Source organism: Mauremys mutica, chromosome 2 (genome assembly GCF_020497125.1).
Source record: "Mauremys mutica isolate MM-2020 ecotype Southern chromosome 2, ASM2049712v1, whole genome shotgun sequence".
Lineage (NCBI taxonomy): Eukaryota > Metazoa > Chordata > Testudines > Geoemydidae > Mauremys > Mauremys mutica.
This window is the reverse complement of record NC_059073.1, coordinates 253,763,377-253,782,737: the sequence shown is the minus strand read 5'-3', so window position 1 is coordinate 253,782,737 and position 19,361 is coordinate 253,763,377. Positions and strand designations below refer to the sequence as shown.

At 38.5% G+C, this 19,361-nt stretch overlaps 1 protein-coding gene across 4 annotated transcripts in view; it reads left to right on the top strand.

The window, feature by feature from the left end:
* Positions 1–19,361, top strand: part of RUNDC3B (RUN domain containing 3B) — a 159,160-nt gene that overhangs the window by 117,026 nt on the left and 22,773 nt on the right. For all 4 annotated transcript variants that reach the window (XM_045007000.1, XM_045006999.1, XM_045006998.1 and 1 more), the window contains exon 9: positions 16,781–16,927. In XM_045007000.1, the coding sequence (XP_044862935.1) occupies positions 16,781–16,927 (147 nt within the window). The remainder of the gene's footprint in view (positions 1–16,780; positions 16,928–19,361) is intronic.

The following is a 19,361-nucleotide window of genomic DNA, read 5'->3' as shown; positions in this document are numbered from 1 at the left end:
AATACTTAGTCCTGCAATGAGTGCAGGGGACTGGACTAGATCAGTGGCTCTCAGTCTTTCCAGATTACTGTACCCCTTTCAGGAGTCTGATTTGTTTTGCATACCCTCAAATTACACTTCACTTAAAAACTACTTGCTTACAAAATCAGATCTAAAAATAGAAAAGTGTCACAGCACACTATTACTGAAAAATTGCTTACTTTCTCATTTTTACCATATAATTATAAAATAAATCAATTGGAATATAAATATTGTACTTACTTTTAGGTGTATAGCATATAGAGCAGTATAAACAAGTCCTTGTCTGTATGAAATTTTTGTTTGTACTTTGTTTGTACTTTGCTAGTGCTTTTTATGTAGCCTGTTGTAAAACTAGTCAAATATCTGGATGACTTCATGCACTCCCTGGAAGGCCTCTGCATACCCCCAGGAGTACGTGTACCCCTGCTTGAGAACCACTGGACTAGAGGACCTCCTGAGGTCCGTTCCTGTCCTATGTTTCTATGATTATTCCCCATCAAGAAGAGAACTTATCCTTGTGTTTTGACTTTACATCCTGTTGCGTTGAATGTGGGGCATTTTATTAATTGATATGTAAGCAGGGTCTGAATGAATTCTCCCCTGACAGCTAGATGGGAGAGGGCAAGACTTTGGGTGTGTTTATGTAAATACAGTTTGCTCCTGCTCTGCTTAGATATTCAGCACATAGAGTGGTGTCAAAGTAAATCAATTTTGGCTGGTGTTGGGTACAAATCACTTTAGTACTGAATGCAGGGATAATGAAACGCTGTTACCAAAATCTTGTAATTATTGTAGGAATATAGGAAAGCAGGTCTGTGCTTAGCCTGTCCCAAATGAGGGGGGGTCACCTTCAGCTGAAAGGACCTCATTAAGCCAGAGGCTCGAATGTCAGAGCCCTGTGAAAGTAAGAGGGGCGGGGACAGCCAGGAGGTGTGTGGACTCTCCCTATGAGTCCCTGGACTGCTTTGGCCTGTTCCTCCCTACTGTTTAAAGAATAAAGCTAAATAGGGTTCATTAGGAGCCTCTTTGTTCTAAAAATCAGTTGTGTGGGACTGTGTTTCTGGCCAGACCTGAAAATCACTGAGAACTGAAATCACTTGAGATGGGGCAGTGTTTCTGCCCAGCCTACAAAGAGCTGAAAATCATTGAGTCTGATATGCAGAGGTCACAGCAGAGAGAGGCAAGTGGCAACAGAAGGTGACTGACAGTTGGCTTACAAACAAGTGGCTGGTGAGGCGGAGAGGTGTAGTGAGCGGCTGGCGGAGAGGTGCAGCGAGTGGCCAGTAGGGTGGCTGGCAGAGAGGCGCAGCGAGTGGTGGAGCAAGTAAGGTGCCTCCTTGCCGCTACCCAGGGTGGGAGGTGAACTCTGGGTCTGCATTGACCAAGGACAGCAACTGTGAGTGGGGTGCAGAGAAGGGGCAGGCACGCTAAAGGGACTTTTGGGTTGCTGGACTTAAGAACCTGAGGGGAAAAGGACACTGCCCAACTTACTTGGGGGTGGGTCTTTTGCTCATGGCTTATGTTTATGAACCCTATTTGTGGTGTTATCCCAAATTAATGCCAAGTTACTTCCCTCCTTTTAATAAAAGTCTCTTTTCTGTACTCAGACTCTGTGCTTGCGAGTGCGGAAGTATTGCCTTTCAGAAGTGCCCAGGGGTGGTGTGTAATTTTCCCAGGTTACTGGGTGGGGGTTGAGCCGGTTCTGTGTTGTATTGATAGAAAGGAACCCCCTAGATATTGCACCCAACCCTGGTCGCTGCTGGCTTTGCCTGGCAGAAAGGTTACAGATCTAGTCTGCCTAGTTGCAGATTCAATAACAGAAGATTTATATATTTTAAATGACAGACATTTTTGTAACCAATTTCTGTGTATTTAGAGAGGTACTGGTGGGTTGGTGGGGGAGAGGAGGAAGGAGAGTTGTTTGAACTCCACAGAGATCTGCTTCTTCCTGTAATGATGTTAGCAGTATGCTGTCAACTTCTCAAAGTTTTTTGCTCAAATTTTTGTTAAAAGGCTTCACTTTTAACTTTGCATGTGCTCATTGGTTGAAACTTTATCTAATACACGAGACTTAATATGAAGTGCTTTGAATGCATTACACAGTAATCTTCAGACAATGCGTCTGATTCATATTTTGAATAGTTACATTGTGCTATTACATTAAATTTTAATCCATTAATGGGAGAGAAGGGAAGAAGAATTTGTACTTTTAAAGAACAAAAACCCCAGAACCATTCTAAAACATAATCTTCGACTGAAAGGAAATTGGTTCAAAATTAGTTTTTGTCACATTTTCATATTAACTTAAATTATGGCTGGTCTTGTAAATTAAGATGTACAACATATTTTTCATCCTTTGTAATTATATTTGTTCTAGAAATATAAATTGATGCTAATTTTTAAAAGAAAATGTGGAACATGATTTAAGCTATTATTTCCAAAGAGCCTTTATTACAAAAAAAAAAAAAAAAAAAGAGGGGGAGGGGGAGGAGGGAAATCATGATCAAAAGCCAGACTGAAAAAATTCCTAACATAGGAGGAGGAGGTGTGATTTTTAAAGTCCATTCGTATACCTGTGGTGCATTGTGATGCCAGGTTAAAGGCAAAGTAACTTATTCCACACACGAAGTGTTAGATACATAGAATAACGGCTTAATGTAGCCACATTGCTTTCATAAACATCTGTTACATATTTTTAACAATTAGCTATTAATTTCCTAATCTATGCAGTTACTCTAAATCTGCACTGGTTAACAAAGGTTCAGACATCTTCTTTTGTGAGGTTCCTTCATATTGATAAAACCGTGCTGGCGCTCCAATCTCCTTTTGGCTGCATGGAACTGCAAATTGGTCCTTAGTACCCTTGCAGGTCCTCCCTTTTGAACTACTGAGAGAAGGGTGTTTGATTTCTCTTACATAAAATGGCATCTCACGCTATAAATTAGTGAGACAGTGTGGGATTTTTCTGCAGGAATTTACTGCTTTTTTGTTTGTTTGTTGTAAACCAAAGTGATGAGTAAAACAGTCTCTCTTATTTTCCTCCTAAAGATGCTTATTTGCTTTTGTCTGGCTCTTGATGTGTTCTTTCCTTTTTTGTCCATCTTCTAGGTATGAGAGGGGGAAAAGTTACACACCTTGAATATTAGGAAGGCATTACACACATTTATGAAAAGGATGCTAGAAATGAAGAGTTCAGATCTCCTATTCATCCTGTATCAGAGTTCTGAAAGAGCTTTGAAATCTAAGGCTTCTCTAGCCAATAGGTGAGTGAATCAGAGAGCCTCACTGAGCTACATGCAAAGAGCCCATGATCATCAAGGCTTGCTGACCAGGGTAATTGCTATCTGGTTTTCTGAGTAGAAGAGGCAACTTCTTTTGCAAGATGTAAGGCTAACACTCAGACATCAGTCAGTGCTTTCTTGTGTCACTACAAAATTTGCGTGCAGGCTTTTGCAGATTTCTACTTGGACAAGGTTATATGTGGAAAGCATGTTCTAACACTGGGTAATGCTGCAGAAGCTCCCACTATCGTGACTGGTATCTTTGGAAGTTAGAGAAGTAATTTCTGACAAGCACAAAGTTCACAGTTTTTTGTTTCACTTGATATTAGTAGATTCTGCTGTTCCCAAGAGAAATATGTCTAAATGACAAAAACACATTAACAAAATTCAAAGGTATCAAAAATCCTCACCACAGATCTCTTATGAATGGAAAGGTTATGCTTTTTCTGATTTCTTAATAAATATTTTTTTAAAAGAAGGAATAAATTATGGGTAAGAAACTCCTACTTCATGTGCCTGAACTGAAAAAGAGGGAATATTTTTTCCCATTCTAGGGAAAGGCAAACTATTAAATGCAAGAAAAACAAATTAAGATTTCTGGTAGCCTGCTAGAAATAGTTGTTAAAACAACTCCTTACTCTTCAAATGAAAGAAGAACTGACAGTTGAGGATTAGATTTAGAAGCTTCCATAAAATCTCCTTACCTCTAGGCCACATGACTCACTCTTCCAATGGTTTTAAATAGATTGTGATTGCTAGTGAGTTCCTATATCTCAAGGTTTTAATCTTAGAACCTAATCAAGGGCAAAGTTAGTTATGTTGACTAGTCTCCTTTCAACAGGGACTACGGTTGGTGCTTTGGCTGAGGGCTTGAAGCAATATCTGTGTCCACCACCACCAGGGCAAGGTTCTGAGTGTGTCAAAGACTTGCTGTGCTATGGTAAAGCAGATATATTTTTGTCTAGCTGGATGTTTTTATATTAACTGTGAAAGAAAATTGCTCTCTTGGAACTAGATTAGAAATTAGGAAATTGAAGCCCAAAACAGCTGATATCCCTGCCAAAATGGCTGGTGCAAAATACTTTGGGGAGCTGTAACCAAGAAGATCAGAGGCCCCATAGCACTGATGACAATGGACTCTGATTGGAAGAGGAGAAATAAATCTTTAACATTTTCTATGAGATACTGGAGAGAAGGACTAGAAAGAGTGCTTAAGGGGCCAGGCTGTGATGCAGTTGGTATGGTATTTTTGCAGCTACATGTGGAGATTCCTTTACAAGCTGTAACCAATAAGAAAGTGTGGAGCACAAGTGGCTACCTTCTTTTTCACTGCAAAGGTTGACATTAGATGCTTCATTGTGAGCTAACTGTTTTGGCGCTCTGTCTGTGCATAGGACTTGTGCCCAAGAATAATGGTCTATTGCAACATCTAAATCTACAAGTAAACAATTTACTTTCAGACCTGCTAATCTAATTTCTCAAAGTCCAATAATATATCAGTCCAGAGATCCCACTCTGTATTTGTTGCAGTACTAAAAGTTTGAGAGGTCCCTCTTTATTCCTAGAGATGTTTTACAGATTTTAGTTATCGGGAGGTTTTGCTGCTGTTTTTGATTTTGCATTTCATGTTTCCTTTACAGTGCACACTTGTCCTAGATAAAGTTTTTAAGCTTGTTCTTTCTTCAAGTGGAATTATTTGAGATTTGATTTTCACTTTTACTCTTCACTACTTATGTAGTGCTTGAACTGGAGTACACAACTAGGATAGCTCCCTTTTTTAGGGGTTAAAGTCTCAAAGTTTGGTTTATTTCCTGTCTCCAGCTGCTGGTAGGAGATCATATTGCCCACTGGCATTTTCTTGCTTCAGAGAAATTAAATTTGCAGGTAAGAAATTATCTTTTTTTACATAGGTATAATTGGAAAGATTAAATTTACTTAAAAATGAAAAAGCAGCAAAGAATCCTGTGGCACCTTATAGACTAACAGACGTTTTGCAGCATGAGCTTTCGTGGGTGAATACCCACTTCTTCGGATGCAAGTGGTGGAAATTTCCTGGGGCAGGTATATATAAGCAAGCAAGAAGCAAGCTAGAGATAACGAGGTTAGATCAATCAGGGAGGATGAGGCCCTGTTTTAGCAGTTGAAGTGTGAAAACCAAGGGAGGAGAAACTGGTTCTGTAATTGGCAAGCCATTCACAGTCTTTGTTTAGTCCTGAGCTGATGGTGTCAAATTTGCAGATGAACTGGAGCTCAGCAGTTTCTCTTTGAAGTCTGGTCCTAAAGTTTTTTTGCTGTAGGATGGCCACCTTAAGATCTGCTATTGTGTGGCCAGGGAGGTTGAAGTGTTCTCCTACAGGTTTTTGTATATTGCCATTCCTAATGTCTGATTTGTGTCCATTTATCCTTTTCCTTAGAGGCTGTCCAGTTTGGCCGACGTACATAGCAGAGGGGCATTGCTGGCATATGATGGCATATATTACATTGGTGGAAGTGCAGGTGAATGAACCGGTGATGTTGTGGCTGATCTGGTTAGGTCCTGTGATGGTGTTGCTGGTGTAGATATGTGGGCAGAGTTGGCATCGAGGTTTGTGGCATGGATTGGTTCCTGAGCTAGAGTTACTATGGTGCGGTGTGCAGTTGCTGGTGAGAATATGCTTCAGGTTGGCAGGTTGTCTGTGGGTGAGGACTGGTCTGCCATCCAAGGCCTGTGAAAGTGTGGGATCATTGTCCAGGATGGGTTGTAGATCCCTGATGATGCGTTGTAGGGGTTTTAGCTGGGGACTGTATGTGATGGCCAGTGGAGTCCTGTTGGTTTCTTTCTTGGGTTTGTCTTCCAGTAGGAGGCTTCTGGGTACACGTCTGGCTCTGTTGATCTGTTTCCTTATTTCCTCGTGTGGGTACTGTAGTCTTGAGAATGCTTGGTGGAGATTTTCTAGGTGTTGGTCTCTGTCTGCGGGGTTAGAGCAGATACGGTTGTACCTCAGTGCTTGGCTGTAGACAATGGATCTTGTGGTGTGTCCGGGATGGAAGCTGGAGGCATGAAGGTAGGCATAGCGGTCGGTAGGTTTTCGGTATAGGGTGGTGGTGATGTGACCATCACTTATTTGCACCGTGGTGTCTAGGAAGTGGACCTCCCGTGTAGATTGGTCCAGGCTGAGGTTGATGGAGGGGTGGAAGCTGTTGAAATCGTGGTGGAATTTTTCCAGAGTCTCCTTCCCATGGGTCCAGATGATGAAGATGTCATCGATGTAGCGTAGGTAGAGAAGGGGCATGAGTGGACGGGAGCTGAGGAAGCGTTGTTCCAGGTCGGCCATAAAAATATTGGCATATTGTGGGGCCATGCGGGTGCCCATAGCAGTGCCACTGATCTGGAGATATATATTGTCAGCAAATTTGAAATAGTTGTGTGTGAGGATAAAGCCACAGAGCTCAGCAACCAGGTGTGCTGTGGCATCATCAGGGATACTGTTCCTGACAGCTTGTATTCCATCAGTGTGTGGGATGTTTGTGTAGAGAGCCTCTACATCCATGGTGGCCAGGATGGTGTTTTCTGGAAGGTCACCAATGCATTGTAGTTTCCTCAGGAAATCAGTGGTGTCACGGAGATAGCTGGGAGTGCTGGTAGCATAGGGTCTGAGTAGAGAGTCTACATATCCAGACAGTCCTTCAGTGAGAGTTCCAATGCCCGAGATGATGGGGCGTCCAGGATTTCCGGGTTTGTGGATCTTGGGTAGTAGATAGAATAACCCTGGTCAGGGCTCTAAGGGTGTGTTGATTAGTTCTGGTGTTAGTGTAGGGAGTGTCCTGAGTAGATGGTGCAGTTTCTTAGTGTATTCCTCAGTGGGATCTGAGGGAAGTAGCCTGTAAAATTTAGTATTGGAGAGTTGTCTGGCGGCCTCCTTTTGGTAGTCAGACCTGTTCATGATGACAACAGCACCTCCTTTATCAGCCTCTTTGATTATAATGTCAGGATGGTTTCTGAGGCTGTGGATGGCATTGCGTTCTGCACGACTTAGGTTGTGAGGCAAGCGATGTTGTTTTTCCACAATTTCTGCCTGTGCACGTCGGCGGAAGCATTCAATGTATAGGTCCAGACTGTCATTTCGACCCTCAGGAGGAGTCCATGTGGAGTTCTTCTTTTTGTGCTGTTGGTGGGAGGGTAACTGTGTATCCGTGCGCTGTTCAGTGTTGTCCTGAAAGAATTCTTTGAGTCGGAGACGGCGAAAGTAGGCTTCCAGATCACCGCAGAACTGTATCATATTGGTGGGGGTGGCAGGGCAGAAAGAGAGTCCCCGAGATAGGACAGACTGTTCTTCTGGGCTGAGTGTGTGGTTGGATAGATTGACGATATTGCTGGGTGGGTTAGGGGTACCACGGTTGTGGCCCCATGTGGCAGGTAGGAGTTTAGACAGCTTACAGTCCTTTTTCCTTTGTAGAGAGGTGAAGTGAGTAATGTAGATCTCCTGTCTTATTTTAGTGAAGTCCGTTTGTATGGAAGTTTGGTTATTGATGAGTCTCCAGGTTGGAGAGCTCTTTTTTGATGTTTTCCTGTTTGCTGTATAGGATGCTGATCAGGTGGTTCCTCAGTTTCTTCGATAGAGTATGGCATAATCTCTCACTGTGGTCTGTGTAGTATGTAGATAGTAGTGGATTTTTTACCTTTAGTCCATTAGGTATGATGTCCATCCGTTTGCATTTGATATCTGTCTGTATTTGTGCAAGTTTCTTCATGAGGTTGATGGATTTCCACTCCATACGGCTAAATGCAGTGCCTTGCATGGTGTCAAGTATCAGAGGGGTAGCCGTGTACTACACGGCTACCCCTCTGATACTTAAAAATGAAAGTGCTTGGGTAAATATTGTCTCATTCAACCCCCATAGACATGAATTATGGTGCTGATCTAAGTGAGAATAGAAGCCTTAATTCCTATTGAGCTTGTGCTTTTTTTAGCTTTATTTTATCTGGATTTGAGATTAGTTAATACTTTAACTCCCATAGTGATTCCCAAATTTAATATGTTTATGGTACATACATTAGCTGAGAATTCTACCTGCGAGAGCACAAAATAGCCACCTATCTCTTGTCTGCCTGCACCCAGAAACTTCAAATGAGTAACACAGTTCAATCTACTATTATACAGTAGTTTTTATTCTTTTGTTATTAGAGCTTCTCAAATTACCTAATTCTCTGTGTTAACCTAGTTATATGAGTCCTCTTGTTTAGGCATGGCAAGGCTGCCTGTTAATTTGACTTGTCAAATATTCCAGTAACAGTGCCCTGATGTAGGTGATGGCTACCTATTAGAATTTAATTTTTGGTGCTATCTGTTAGCATGCCTACTTAAATGTCTTGATCACACACTTTTTAATAAATGCTAATGCCCCTGTTGGGGAAAAGGTGAACTAACTGAAAACTGACCATCTTAGTTGGCTGGAATCTTTTTCACATTCTAATTAATGTAGTTAAACCGACCTAATTTTCTAGTGTAGAATATCCAGGTCTATATCTTTGTTTGTATACCAGGCCATCAATGTGCATGCACTTTACAAAGCACATTAAACAAGTTAAAAGACACAGTCCCTGTCCCAAATAGCTTACAATCTAAATGACTAGACAAACATACAGAAATTAACTTAGAACGGAGTGGGGGAGGGAGAGAAGGGGTCACAGTCATTGGATTTCATCCCTAACAAGGAGAATAGAGGCACTGTCATTAAGCTGCTTGAAGAGTTGGCCTGCTGCTTACCTAGCACAAGTGCATTTAAAAATGACTTTTTTCTTTTATAGTTATTCTGTGTATGTTTTATTTCTGTCCTTTTTGTAATTTTTCAGTCTTGAATAATATTCACAGTCAAATGCCAACTTAAACTTGCTAAGGAAAGTAATGATATTATTTTAGCCAGTTAGAGATCATAAAGTCTTATTCTTTGTTGTTACTGTTGTTCTACTATTCTAATAGATCAGTGCTTTAAAATATTTGACCATTTCTGACATTTGACAATGTTTGACTAGTATTTCACCAGTCAGTTGACCGATTATTTTTGGACTGTTCAAATACTCAACCCTAATCTTATCGGTTTTATATGTGTAAATGTAGTAGCAACGCTGTAGAAAGGATTCCATATTTTCTTTGAACATAATCTTATTATCTAATATTCAGTAAACAGACCTATTAAAAAGATATGTTTGATGCCAGGAAAGGTTAGTCTGATTCAAATAAAAAGGGAATTTGTAATAATTGCAGCCTGTTAAAGATCTTTAGCAGTAAAAATATTACCAGCTTTTAGTTTGATTACCTGATTTTATTTAAGTAAATGTAGCACAGAGAGACAAGCAAACCTAATTAGAGTAGGAGCATTAATAGAATACTAATTAGTAATCTGAGTTTTGGGTAAACTAATTTATAATTAAGCATAATATTATTAAGGATATTTTAATTATTTTTAATGTATACAATAACATAATACAACATTGTGAATTATACACTGGAAGGGCTTCAGAAAAATCTTATACAGTAGTAGTAGCCTATGTTTCTGTGAAATTTACACCTCAGTGTAACATTAAAAAGAATTTTTTGTATTCTTTCTCAGCACACACTAGTCATAAGCTGTTAATATCCTGCATTTTGGTGTACAGATTTTCCTCAGCTATCTGAAAAAATAAATATACTAGGTTAATCAATGTTGGGTAAAACAGCTGGTAAATATTCAGGTGGGGAGCTGATTGTATAGAGATGTCTGTTCCTGAGATACAGGGTCTGTGAACACTTAAAGCCCTATGAATCCATAGTGTTTTCACCTGAAGGCTTCACTAATCCAATTTCTTCCTCGTTCTTAAATAAACAACTTAAGGTTTGAAAGTCTGAACTATGTAGAAGAGTTGCTATGAATAGTTGCTTAAACTGGATGCTGATACTAATGGCCATTGTTAAACTCCCTTGGATAGTGATAAGTATAATTGAATCCCTGGCAATTTCATTGACAGAGCAGATGTCTCTGCAGTTGCCGCAGACGCTTAGCAACAGTTGGGAGTATGTTAGCACTGATGAGAAAATGCATCCTCAGTATTTCTACTATAATAAGTAGTGATCCATTAATAAGACAGAAAATGTAATTGTTGTTTTAAAGCAGGGAGAGAGTGCTTTAAAGTGGTATATGGAATGGAGATGTTCTGTAAGGTTAGGGCAGTGGTTCTCAACTTATTTATTGTTGTGGGCTGCAGGGGCCGGGTGGCAGGGCAGAGGCAGCCATGCACAGCTGCCCCAGAACCTGGAGCTCACGGAGCTGTCTGGGAGCCCTGGATCCCTGAACCTGCAGGGCTGGCTGGGAGTTCCGGACCCCGCTGTGCGGGGCAGCCCAGACCCCACCCCGCCGCACCAGGTAGCTGGGAACCCAGATCCAGCCATGCGGGCTGGCCGGCCTTTAGCCAGACCCAGCTGTGTGCTAATTGGGCCACTGTTTGAGAACTGCTGGCTTAGAGTTTTTTTATACATCTGGCTGAGTCATATTTTTTTTAATCATGTACTTTATTATTGCGTGATTTTCTCTGATCTTTCTCACTTCCTGTTCTCTCTAAAAAGTTACTAAATGCAATGGCATTTTGAATCAATTCAGATTTTAATTTTTTTTGATGAATGTACGAGTTGTTTGACAAAATATATATTTTTTAAAAATCTAGCACCAATAATGGATAGATGAAACTTTAATCCTCAAATAAATCACGTGTGAGATTATCTGAAAAATATGTAAATTCTATTTTTGCATGTGTATCTTTTACACACACATTTATTTGTTCTCTCACATGCACTATGGGAAGTGAATGCCATGAAATGTGATGAGGGGATTTTAGCACATCTGGACATTTGATATCTTAAATAAACTTCTGCAAATTGTATTCCATCCCCATGATTACTGATGTTCCTTTTCTTTGTCAAGACCTAGACCATATCCTGGTGCATATTCTGCACTTAACATCCATTAGTGCTGAATTATCAGTTCTGTGAGATACAGCAAATTTCCCTCTCTTCCTCTTCAGTATTCAGTGGTGCTACATTTTCTATATCTGATAGAACCATCATATTTGTTGGGATGAGGGATGGCGCTCAGGCCAGAGAGAAACACTGGGAATGGGGAAAAGGCAATAATCATACTACTGAATATCAGAACCCCATGTTCAAAGGTTTTCGAGTGGTAGTTGAGATGTCATTCACAGAGTACATGCTCATACCTTGCAAGTAGTAGGAAGCTAGATACTGTGGCATGGACTATGTTTCAGACGTGCAAAATGTATGCTAACGTTTTGGGTTTGCTCTTTCTTTTGAGGGGGGTGTCGAGGTTGGGCCATCTACCACCTAACGCCAAAATATATTTGTTTTTTATTTTTATCATTCTCATCTCTCTTTATATATGATGCTGCTTCTGGAGACAAGGCCCTTTGATCAGAACTTTAGCTTTCAGTTCATACCTTCACTTAAAGAAATCTGGGGCACTTTGCTAGTTGATCCAACTAGATGGGAGTGGTGCTCTCACATCATCAGTGTTCAGGACCAAGGGGAAATGCATGCAGGGCCGGCTCCAGGCACCAGCGCACATGGCGAACGGAGACGGGTGGCACGTCCGCCTCTTCGGCAATTTGGCGGTGGATCCCTCAGTCACTCTCAGAGGGAAGGACCTGCCACTGAATTGCTGCTGAAGAATGAAGCAGAGGCGGTGGAGCTGCCGCCGAAGTGCTGCTGATCACGGCTTTTTTTTTTTTCCCGCTTGGGGCAGCAAAAATGCTGGAGCCGGCCCTGAATGCATGTACACTGTAGCATTATGCACTGTGACCCAGTTCAAGGCCTTTATTCAGTTACGTGATTCTGATGTAGTTTGAAAGAAAAATCATAAAAATAATCTCTATCTTGTGATGTCTGAAGTAATTTTTCTTTGGTTATATAACACATGAGAAACTACATGTGTCCTTTGTAAACAAGCTGTAAATAAAGATCTGATGGTTTTCAAAAAGAGTAGAAAAGTTCTATTTTGTCTTATCCTTGAAAGATTTTGTTGTTTTATACTATACTTTGCAATCACAATTATGAATGCAAACTTTCTGATGGGAGGAGCATGTAACCCTACTGCTATGATTGGTTTTATTTCTGATTTCTTCTTTTGAAGGTCTTGAATTAAAGCTTCTGTAATCTGTTATAGTTTTGTCAACATATTTGGCTAAATGCCAACATGTTATTACATTTTGTTTGCAGATAAAGCTGTATACTTGTCATCTAGGACATGATATTCTTGGAAGGGTCCCTGGGTTTGTGCTATATAAAACATGATGCATTACTACTTTTTGACTTGTGTCTTGTACCAAGCTTAAAGCTCAAGACAGTAGGATTTGGGATAAAATAAAACAGGAAAGTTTTCTACTTATTCAACTACCCTCTAAAAATATGTAGTTTATGTATTGAACAATGAGAATGTGGTTATACTGTGTAAAGCTTTAAAACACACAACTGAAATATCCAATGTACTTTACAATACTACAGATAAAAGTAGATGTAATTATTACGGTACTATTCCCTTTTAATGGCAAATTCCTAATTTTATTATATGCCTTTACCTAGACTTGACGCTTAATAAGATCTCTTCAGAGTTGTTTTAGTTATATTAGTTTGCTAAGACTTGAAGGTTGACTTTCAAGGAAGTAAAGAAACAATTTAAAATGGAAGTATCTTGGAAGAAATTTTATGGTTGGAGTTAAGGAGGCACTAATAAATTAGCAACAATGTTATAATTTCCTTGCATAATTTTAATTTTTTAACTGCAATTAACACTGTGCCATGCATTTTAAAGTTCTAGCCACCACTGCCCTCAGATTCTTACAGTTCTATTTTTTGTGTGGGTCTCAAAAGAACTGTTTTCTTCAATGTCTTGCACAAATAACTTTATCCGCCAATTGTCCTTGCCTAGCCAATTTTTTTTATTGTATTGTATTGTGTTTCTCCTTTGCTATGTGAACTTTTCATTAGAATGCTAAATTATCCACAAAAAAACCCCAACAAAACCTTGGTGTATAAATGGTAACTATCTTGTTAAATATTTAATAATAATATTCTTCCAATTGTTAAATAAGTGTTACAACAAGAGTACAGAGTGGTTTGCAATCTTCAGTGTACTCATTCTAATGACAAAAATTGCACTTTTGAACCACTGATGACAGCAGAAAACTCAAATGTTTAAATACAACTGTTCTCAAAAGTAATGTTCAGCTTCACATTATAATTGCTCCCAGAGTACTATCCTGAGTAAAATGAGTATAGCTGCCTTCTAAGAGTGGTGTAGCGTCTGGAATTCATGCTGTTTTGTGCCCCTTTCCATCTTTAAAGTAGGGGAGTGCTCAACAATATTTGGATGTTGAATTTGTATATCCATCTCCAGTACACTTACATAATTCTCAGTGTGTTTGGAAAATTAAAATGTTTGTTTCCATATTTTTTTGCCATCCTTCGTGCCTCTTTCCCTGCTCCCCCAGTTCAGGTCAATGTAACCCATCTCTTCCCTTTCCTACATTATACACTCCAGATATTTTTGGTGTGGTCGCTCCTTTAGCCGTTTCATCTATGAACTCTTCATTACCCTAAAGAATATTGTGCAGCTTGGTGCTGTAATTGACTTTCAAAATCAGTTTCACTTTTAAACTGATATACTACATACTTGTGTAAAAGTGGCAAAGAGTCCTGTGGCACCTTATAGACTAACAGATGTATTGGAGCATGAGCTTTCGTGGGTGAATTCCCACTTCGTCGGATGCATACGAAGTGGGTATTCACCCACGAAAGCTCATGCTCCAATACGTCTGATAGTCTATAAGGTGCCACAGGACTCTTTGCTGCTTTTACAGATCCAGACTAACACGGCTACCCCTCTGATACTACATACTTATGTAATCCCCCTTAACATATAGGAAGCAAGCACCATATTTGCATGACTTTCCATAGAGTCCCTGCTACAATGGAGCCCTGTGATACTGTATAGAGGGACTGTTAAAGAATAAATCAAGCTCCTTCAGCAATATTAGTGATATGTTACAAGCACTGAGAGCACTGCCAGTACTTTATTTTGATATTATTGTTATTTCAGTACTCCTGAGATGATTGGAGAGCTGCTGTATGTACTCTGAGTGCTGTGTGGATTTGAGTCCCATCTTGCAATGGAAAATGTCTTCCTCTACTAACTATATGGTAGCACAAACTATATTAATTTTACTATTAGATTTGCAAAGAATTCTTCAAGAGAAATTTATTTTCAGCTGATTTTACAATTGCTATTTATGGCTAATATCTGAAATCTAAGGAATGTGGATACAACTATGTATTTTCTCCAATACTGATCAGTAATAACTTGTTTCAGTTACAGTACTTGTAAGTAAAACAACAATTAAAAATGTGAATCTAAATATAAAGGAAAACAAGCCAACTGTTTGTTTGGTTCTTGTTTCAAAAGCGAAAGCATGTTCAGTGAGAGGAAAATCTACCTCTACATACTACTGTAGGCACATGTCTCTTCTTGAGCATTGGGGAGTGGCAAAGTGGAATCCTGTCAAGAGTATCTGTAGATTTTTACTTCCTTGATTTCCTTTTGGGAGATACCAAGTTTGGTTAGGCAGAGTTTCAAAATTTATTTTTCTAAATTCTTATAAACTCATTTCTTTCTCTGTGGAATAATGTTTTGGGTGTCCTGATAGGGTGAAGACTTGAGTAGCAGAACACCTTGAGTAGCAGAAACCTAGGTTACACACTAATAGATATTTTGCCCTTCTTGCTATTCAGCTACCTGTTTCTCCAATGAGCGAACACTGGCACTGAGAGCTGTATGGTAGTAGCACATAGTTATAGGGCAGTTTAACGCTCCGCATACAAAATTGCCTAGGCTCATATTTATGACATTTTAAATTTCAACAGATTTGGGTTGTCTGGGTAGTGTTCACTACAAACCTCAGAAAGGGAAGGAATATGTGAAGGAGATGATGCAATAGAAGAATTCATAGTATTTGAAAGTAACCAAATTGTGGCTGTGTCGTCCAGCTATGTGAAATTCCTCATTTTTGCCTTGTGAATTCTTCATGGTGGGGAAAAAGGCTCCTCAAAATTTTCCCCACTGTGGAACTTCATCATTTTTTCTGTTACAAAAATGGCTACATTTTATGCATAACTTTCCTGCCTCATAATGATGGGAGAAGCCTGCACCAAAAGAGAAAAAAAAATCTGGAGATGACAGTAACCTGCCCTTCTACTTTACCCTTTTGGAGGCCTCTGATTCCTTATATGGTATTGGGGAACCTCTACGGGATTCTGGTCTAAATGTTTTGATTGTCCAGAAGATAAAACTGCATTGCAAAAACAAAACACCTATGTAAAGAAAAATCCACCCAATACATTACTTGCTAATGCACATAAATACAAATGTAGTTTAACTCATGAGAGAATATCATCAAACCATTGGTAATGCAGTTCAGTATTTCAGACAAAGCACTGGCTGTCAGGAGGATCTTGTGTTCCAATTATTGAACGTCTGACTGTGTGCAACACTGACTTCTCACAACAGATGTGAGAAATATGGTGTGAAGCCACATATAAGGTTTCCTGGATAAATTAACAGGTGAAGCTACCTTTTTATTAACCTTCTGTTTTGCTCTCCTGTAAGAGTTGATTGCTGTTTCCATTATACTGTTTGGAAAAAAGGTGGTCTTGTACTTAAGACAAAGCCTGGTAATCTAAAGACCTGGGTCTTGCTCCTGCCTCTGTTAAAGACTTCCTGTGTGATCTTGAACAAGTGATTTAATACCTTGGTGTCTCCATTTCCTCATCTGTAAAATGAGAACTGTTGTCTATGTCACAGGATTGAAGTGAGGCTAAAATAATTCAGGCTTATAAAATGCTCAGTAGCACTTTCTATACGAGTGGCTTAGATGTGCAAATTATTTCTAGTAATTATTATAAGGTATTTTCAACTAGTCTTTGTTAATACTTCTGGACTGACCTATGGTATGCACACTATCATCCTATAACTAAATTTGCTTGAACAGTTCTGTTCCAGAAAAAAAGTTTTCTGATTAGATTCTTTATTTTGTGCAAAAAACCCTTAATTTTTAAATGCAGATACTATTTATGCAACTGATCCTCTATCTATCCTGCAGAATAATAGGTCTTCTGATGTTCAGTAATGCAGTCAAAAATATATCTTTAAGATGCAATTGTTTTTTCAGATGGTAAAGTGTAATTTCAGCTTTTTGTTTTTCTGTTCCTACACACTGATTTCTCTTAGGAAAAGAGAACTCATGAAAATTACCTTTTGTTAGTTGTATCAGAATAGTGTTCAAGCAGACGTTATTTAAGAGGAAACATCATCCTGGATAGGATTCTTTGTTATATGCTTCCTTACTGTGACTTGAAACAGTACATTTAATGGAATAAGATTCACTGTCTTTATGTTAACAGAACTGTGCTAAAGAATAATGATCTGAGATCAAGACAAGAGTTAACTACCCACCTAACCAATCAGTGGCCTTCCCTGGGAGCTCTGGATGTCAATGCTGTTGCCTTGGATACTCTACTCTATAGAAAGCACAGTCAACAATGGGATGAGTAAGTTTAATAGTTTTTGTTCACTCTTATTGGGGGGGAGAGTACTCAGAATTATACTAATATCTCCTCTATTTCCCTGACATATCATCTGCTAATGTACCCCCTAATACTAACTGTGTCCTTAGGGGCTGGCTACCTATGCATGATGTAGAAAAGTGTAGGGGTTAGGATGCAGTTTAAATATTTAGCAGTTTGGAACTCAGACATTATGTACAATTGTACCACATGTACAGTTGTGGTACCAGATGAGGATCTGTGCATTGAATAAAAACATGAAAAGGAAATTCACAGAGCAATTTTAGAATTTCATGTCAGAACTGACATACAGCAAGTTAGTGTTATTAATGAAAATCTATTTGAATATGAACAAGGATATAATACTGCAAATTGATGTTTGATATAGTTTTTAAACAATCACTTAATTTAGCTTGCTTAAATTTGGATGACTGATATAGCACAATAAAACAAGAATAATGAAGTATGAGCATTCAAATATTTTTTAATGTGGCATATTCCAGAAAGTGCAAATTATTGCAATCAAATGAAGATGCAGAAAGATCAGCATAAACTCCATTATCTGCTTACACACAGCAGAAATCTTTAATACATCATTACAATTATCTTTATCTATGATAATTTACAGGACGTATTGTCTCAAGTCAGCAAAGCACTTGATCACATGCTTAATTTTAAGTATATGTCTGTTCCATTGAAGTGAGTGATACTGAATGGGACACGTGCCCATTGAAAGTTAAGCATATGCTTAAGTGCTTTGCTGAATTGTGGCCACAAATTGTATGACATTGCTGAATTATTTCCTATTCTAGAATGAGCTACTTCATTGCAGGTTATCCCAAATTTTAGGGAGCAAATTCTTAAATGAATACTTCAAAATTTGATTTGCATTACAGTACTTTATATATCAGGTGCAAAGTGCATACAACTATTTCATTTTAAACAAATACTTCAATATCTTTTCTAAAACGAAAATAGTGCCAGCAGACCAGAATTTGAGCAGCCCTACAGTAAATGAATCATTTTGTAACGGGAGAATTAAGTTTTCAATTCTAAGCTTTCAAGCATAGTGAAGAAATTAGTATTCAAAATTATCAATTTGTTCTACTGATCTGAGGTTATTAATAATTGCATCTTCATGTTGCTGTTTGATCTTCAGTTGCTATAGATTAGGGGTCATTCAATTAACTAGAAATTTCAACCACAAAGGTAACATTATTGCTCTTAAATTTTAAATAGAAGTCCAATTAGAATTTGTGATACTATCATGTATAACAAAACTGGTAAATATGAAAAGCTGTGCTGCCAAGAGCAAATTTTAATAAAGTGTAATGGTAATAGAATCTCATGATGGCTATGAATGCCATGTCACATGAGATTTCTTTAGTTTTTATGTTGTATTGAATTCAAAAAGTCATTTTAGAAAATGAGTAGGAAACAAAAATCCTCTTGCTGCTTTTCTCCTTTCCCTTTTTATATTATGTTGCTACACCTCATTGTCTCCATGAGTACAGTTGCTCTAGCTTTCTCTCCCTTTAACAAATTCTTTCCAAGAAAATTGGTTTAAAGACTTTAACAACATCCTGTGGGTGGATTATAAATCTGCTTCACACTGCAACGTTTTTAATAAATATAATATAAACATAATGAAATATACATAAACTTCTTGTAATATATTTTAACCATTTGCTATACTTTCAACATTTAATTATATATAATATGAATGATTAAAATATAAATCAATTTTATATTACACAGTTTACAAACGTTACTTATAAAAATCCAACTAGTTAAAGAATAATTATTAAAAGAAGATGAAAAAATAGAAGCAAATTTCAGAGGAGGGGGATAGAAAGGGAAGGAAGTGAGTACAGAAGAGGGAGAGTTGAGGGAGGCCCATATATTTAATGGGATCATTCAGTTACTTCCAAGAAAAGGTATGCTATTTCTATTATGTATACAATTCTTTCCATAGTGGCCAAGCTTACAATGTCTATGCTCCAGTCTTCAATTGTTGGTCGCTTTTTGAATTTCCATTTTTGTAGTACTAGTCTTTTAGCAGTTGTTGTGGAATCTTCATCATTGGAGATTTTTAAGAGCAAGTTAGACAAACCCCTGTCAAGGATGGTCTAGATAATACTTAGTCCTGCCTTGAGTGCACAGGACTGGATTCTCGAGATCCCTTCCAGTCCTATGATTGATGCTCTATTTAACCAAAGGTTGTTTTTTTTTCAGATTTATTCAGCTTCCAGTTAACATTCATTAGGTTTAAAATTATATGTTTGGCTTTAATATGATTTTGTTTGATAGTAAAAAAGCTAACTCTGCAATTCAAATCTGCCCCAAACCTGCAGATTCCTAGCATTCCCACAGCATATGGATTAAGTTAGCACCTGCTGACTCACAGCGCCGACATATG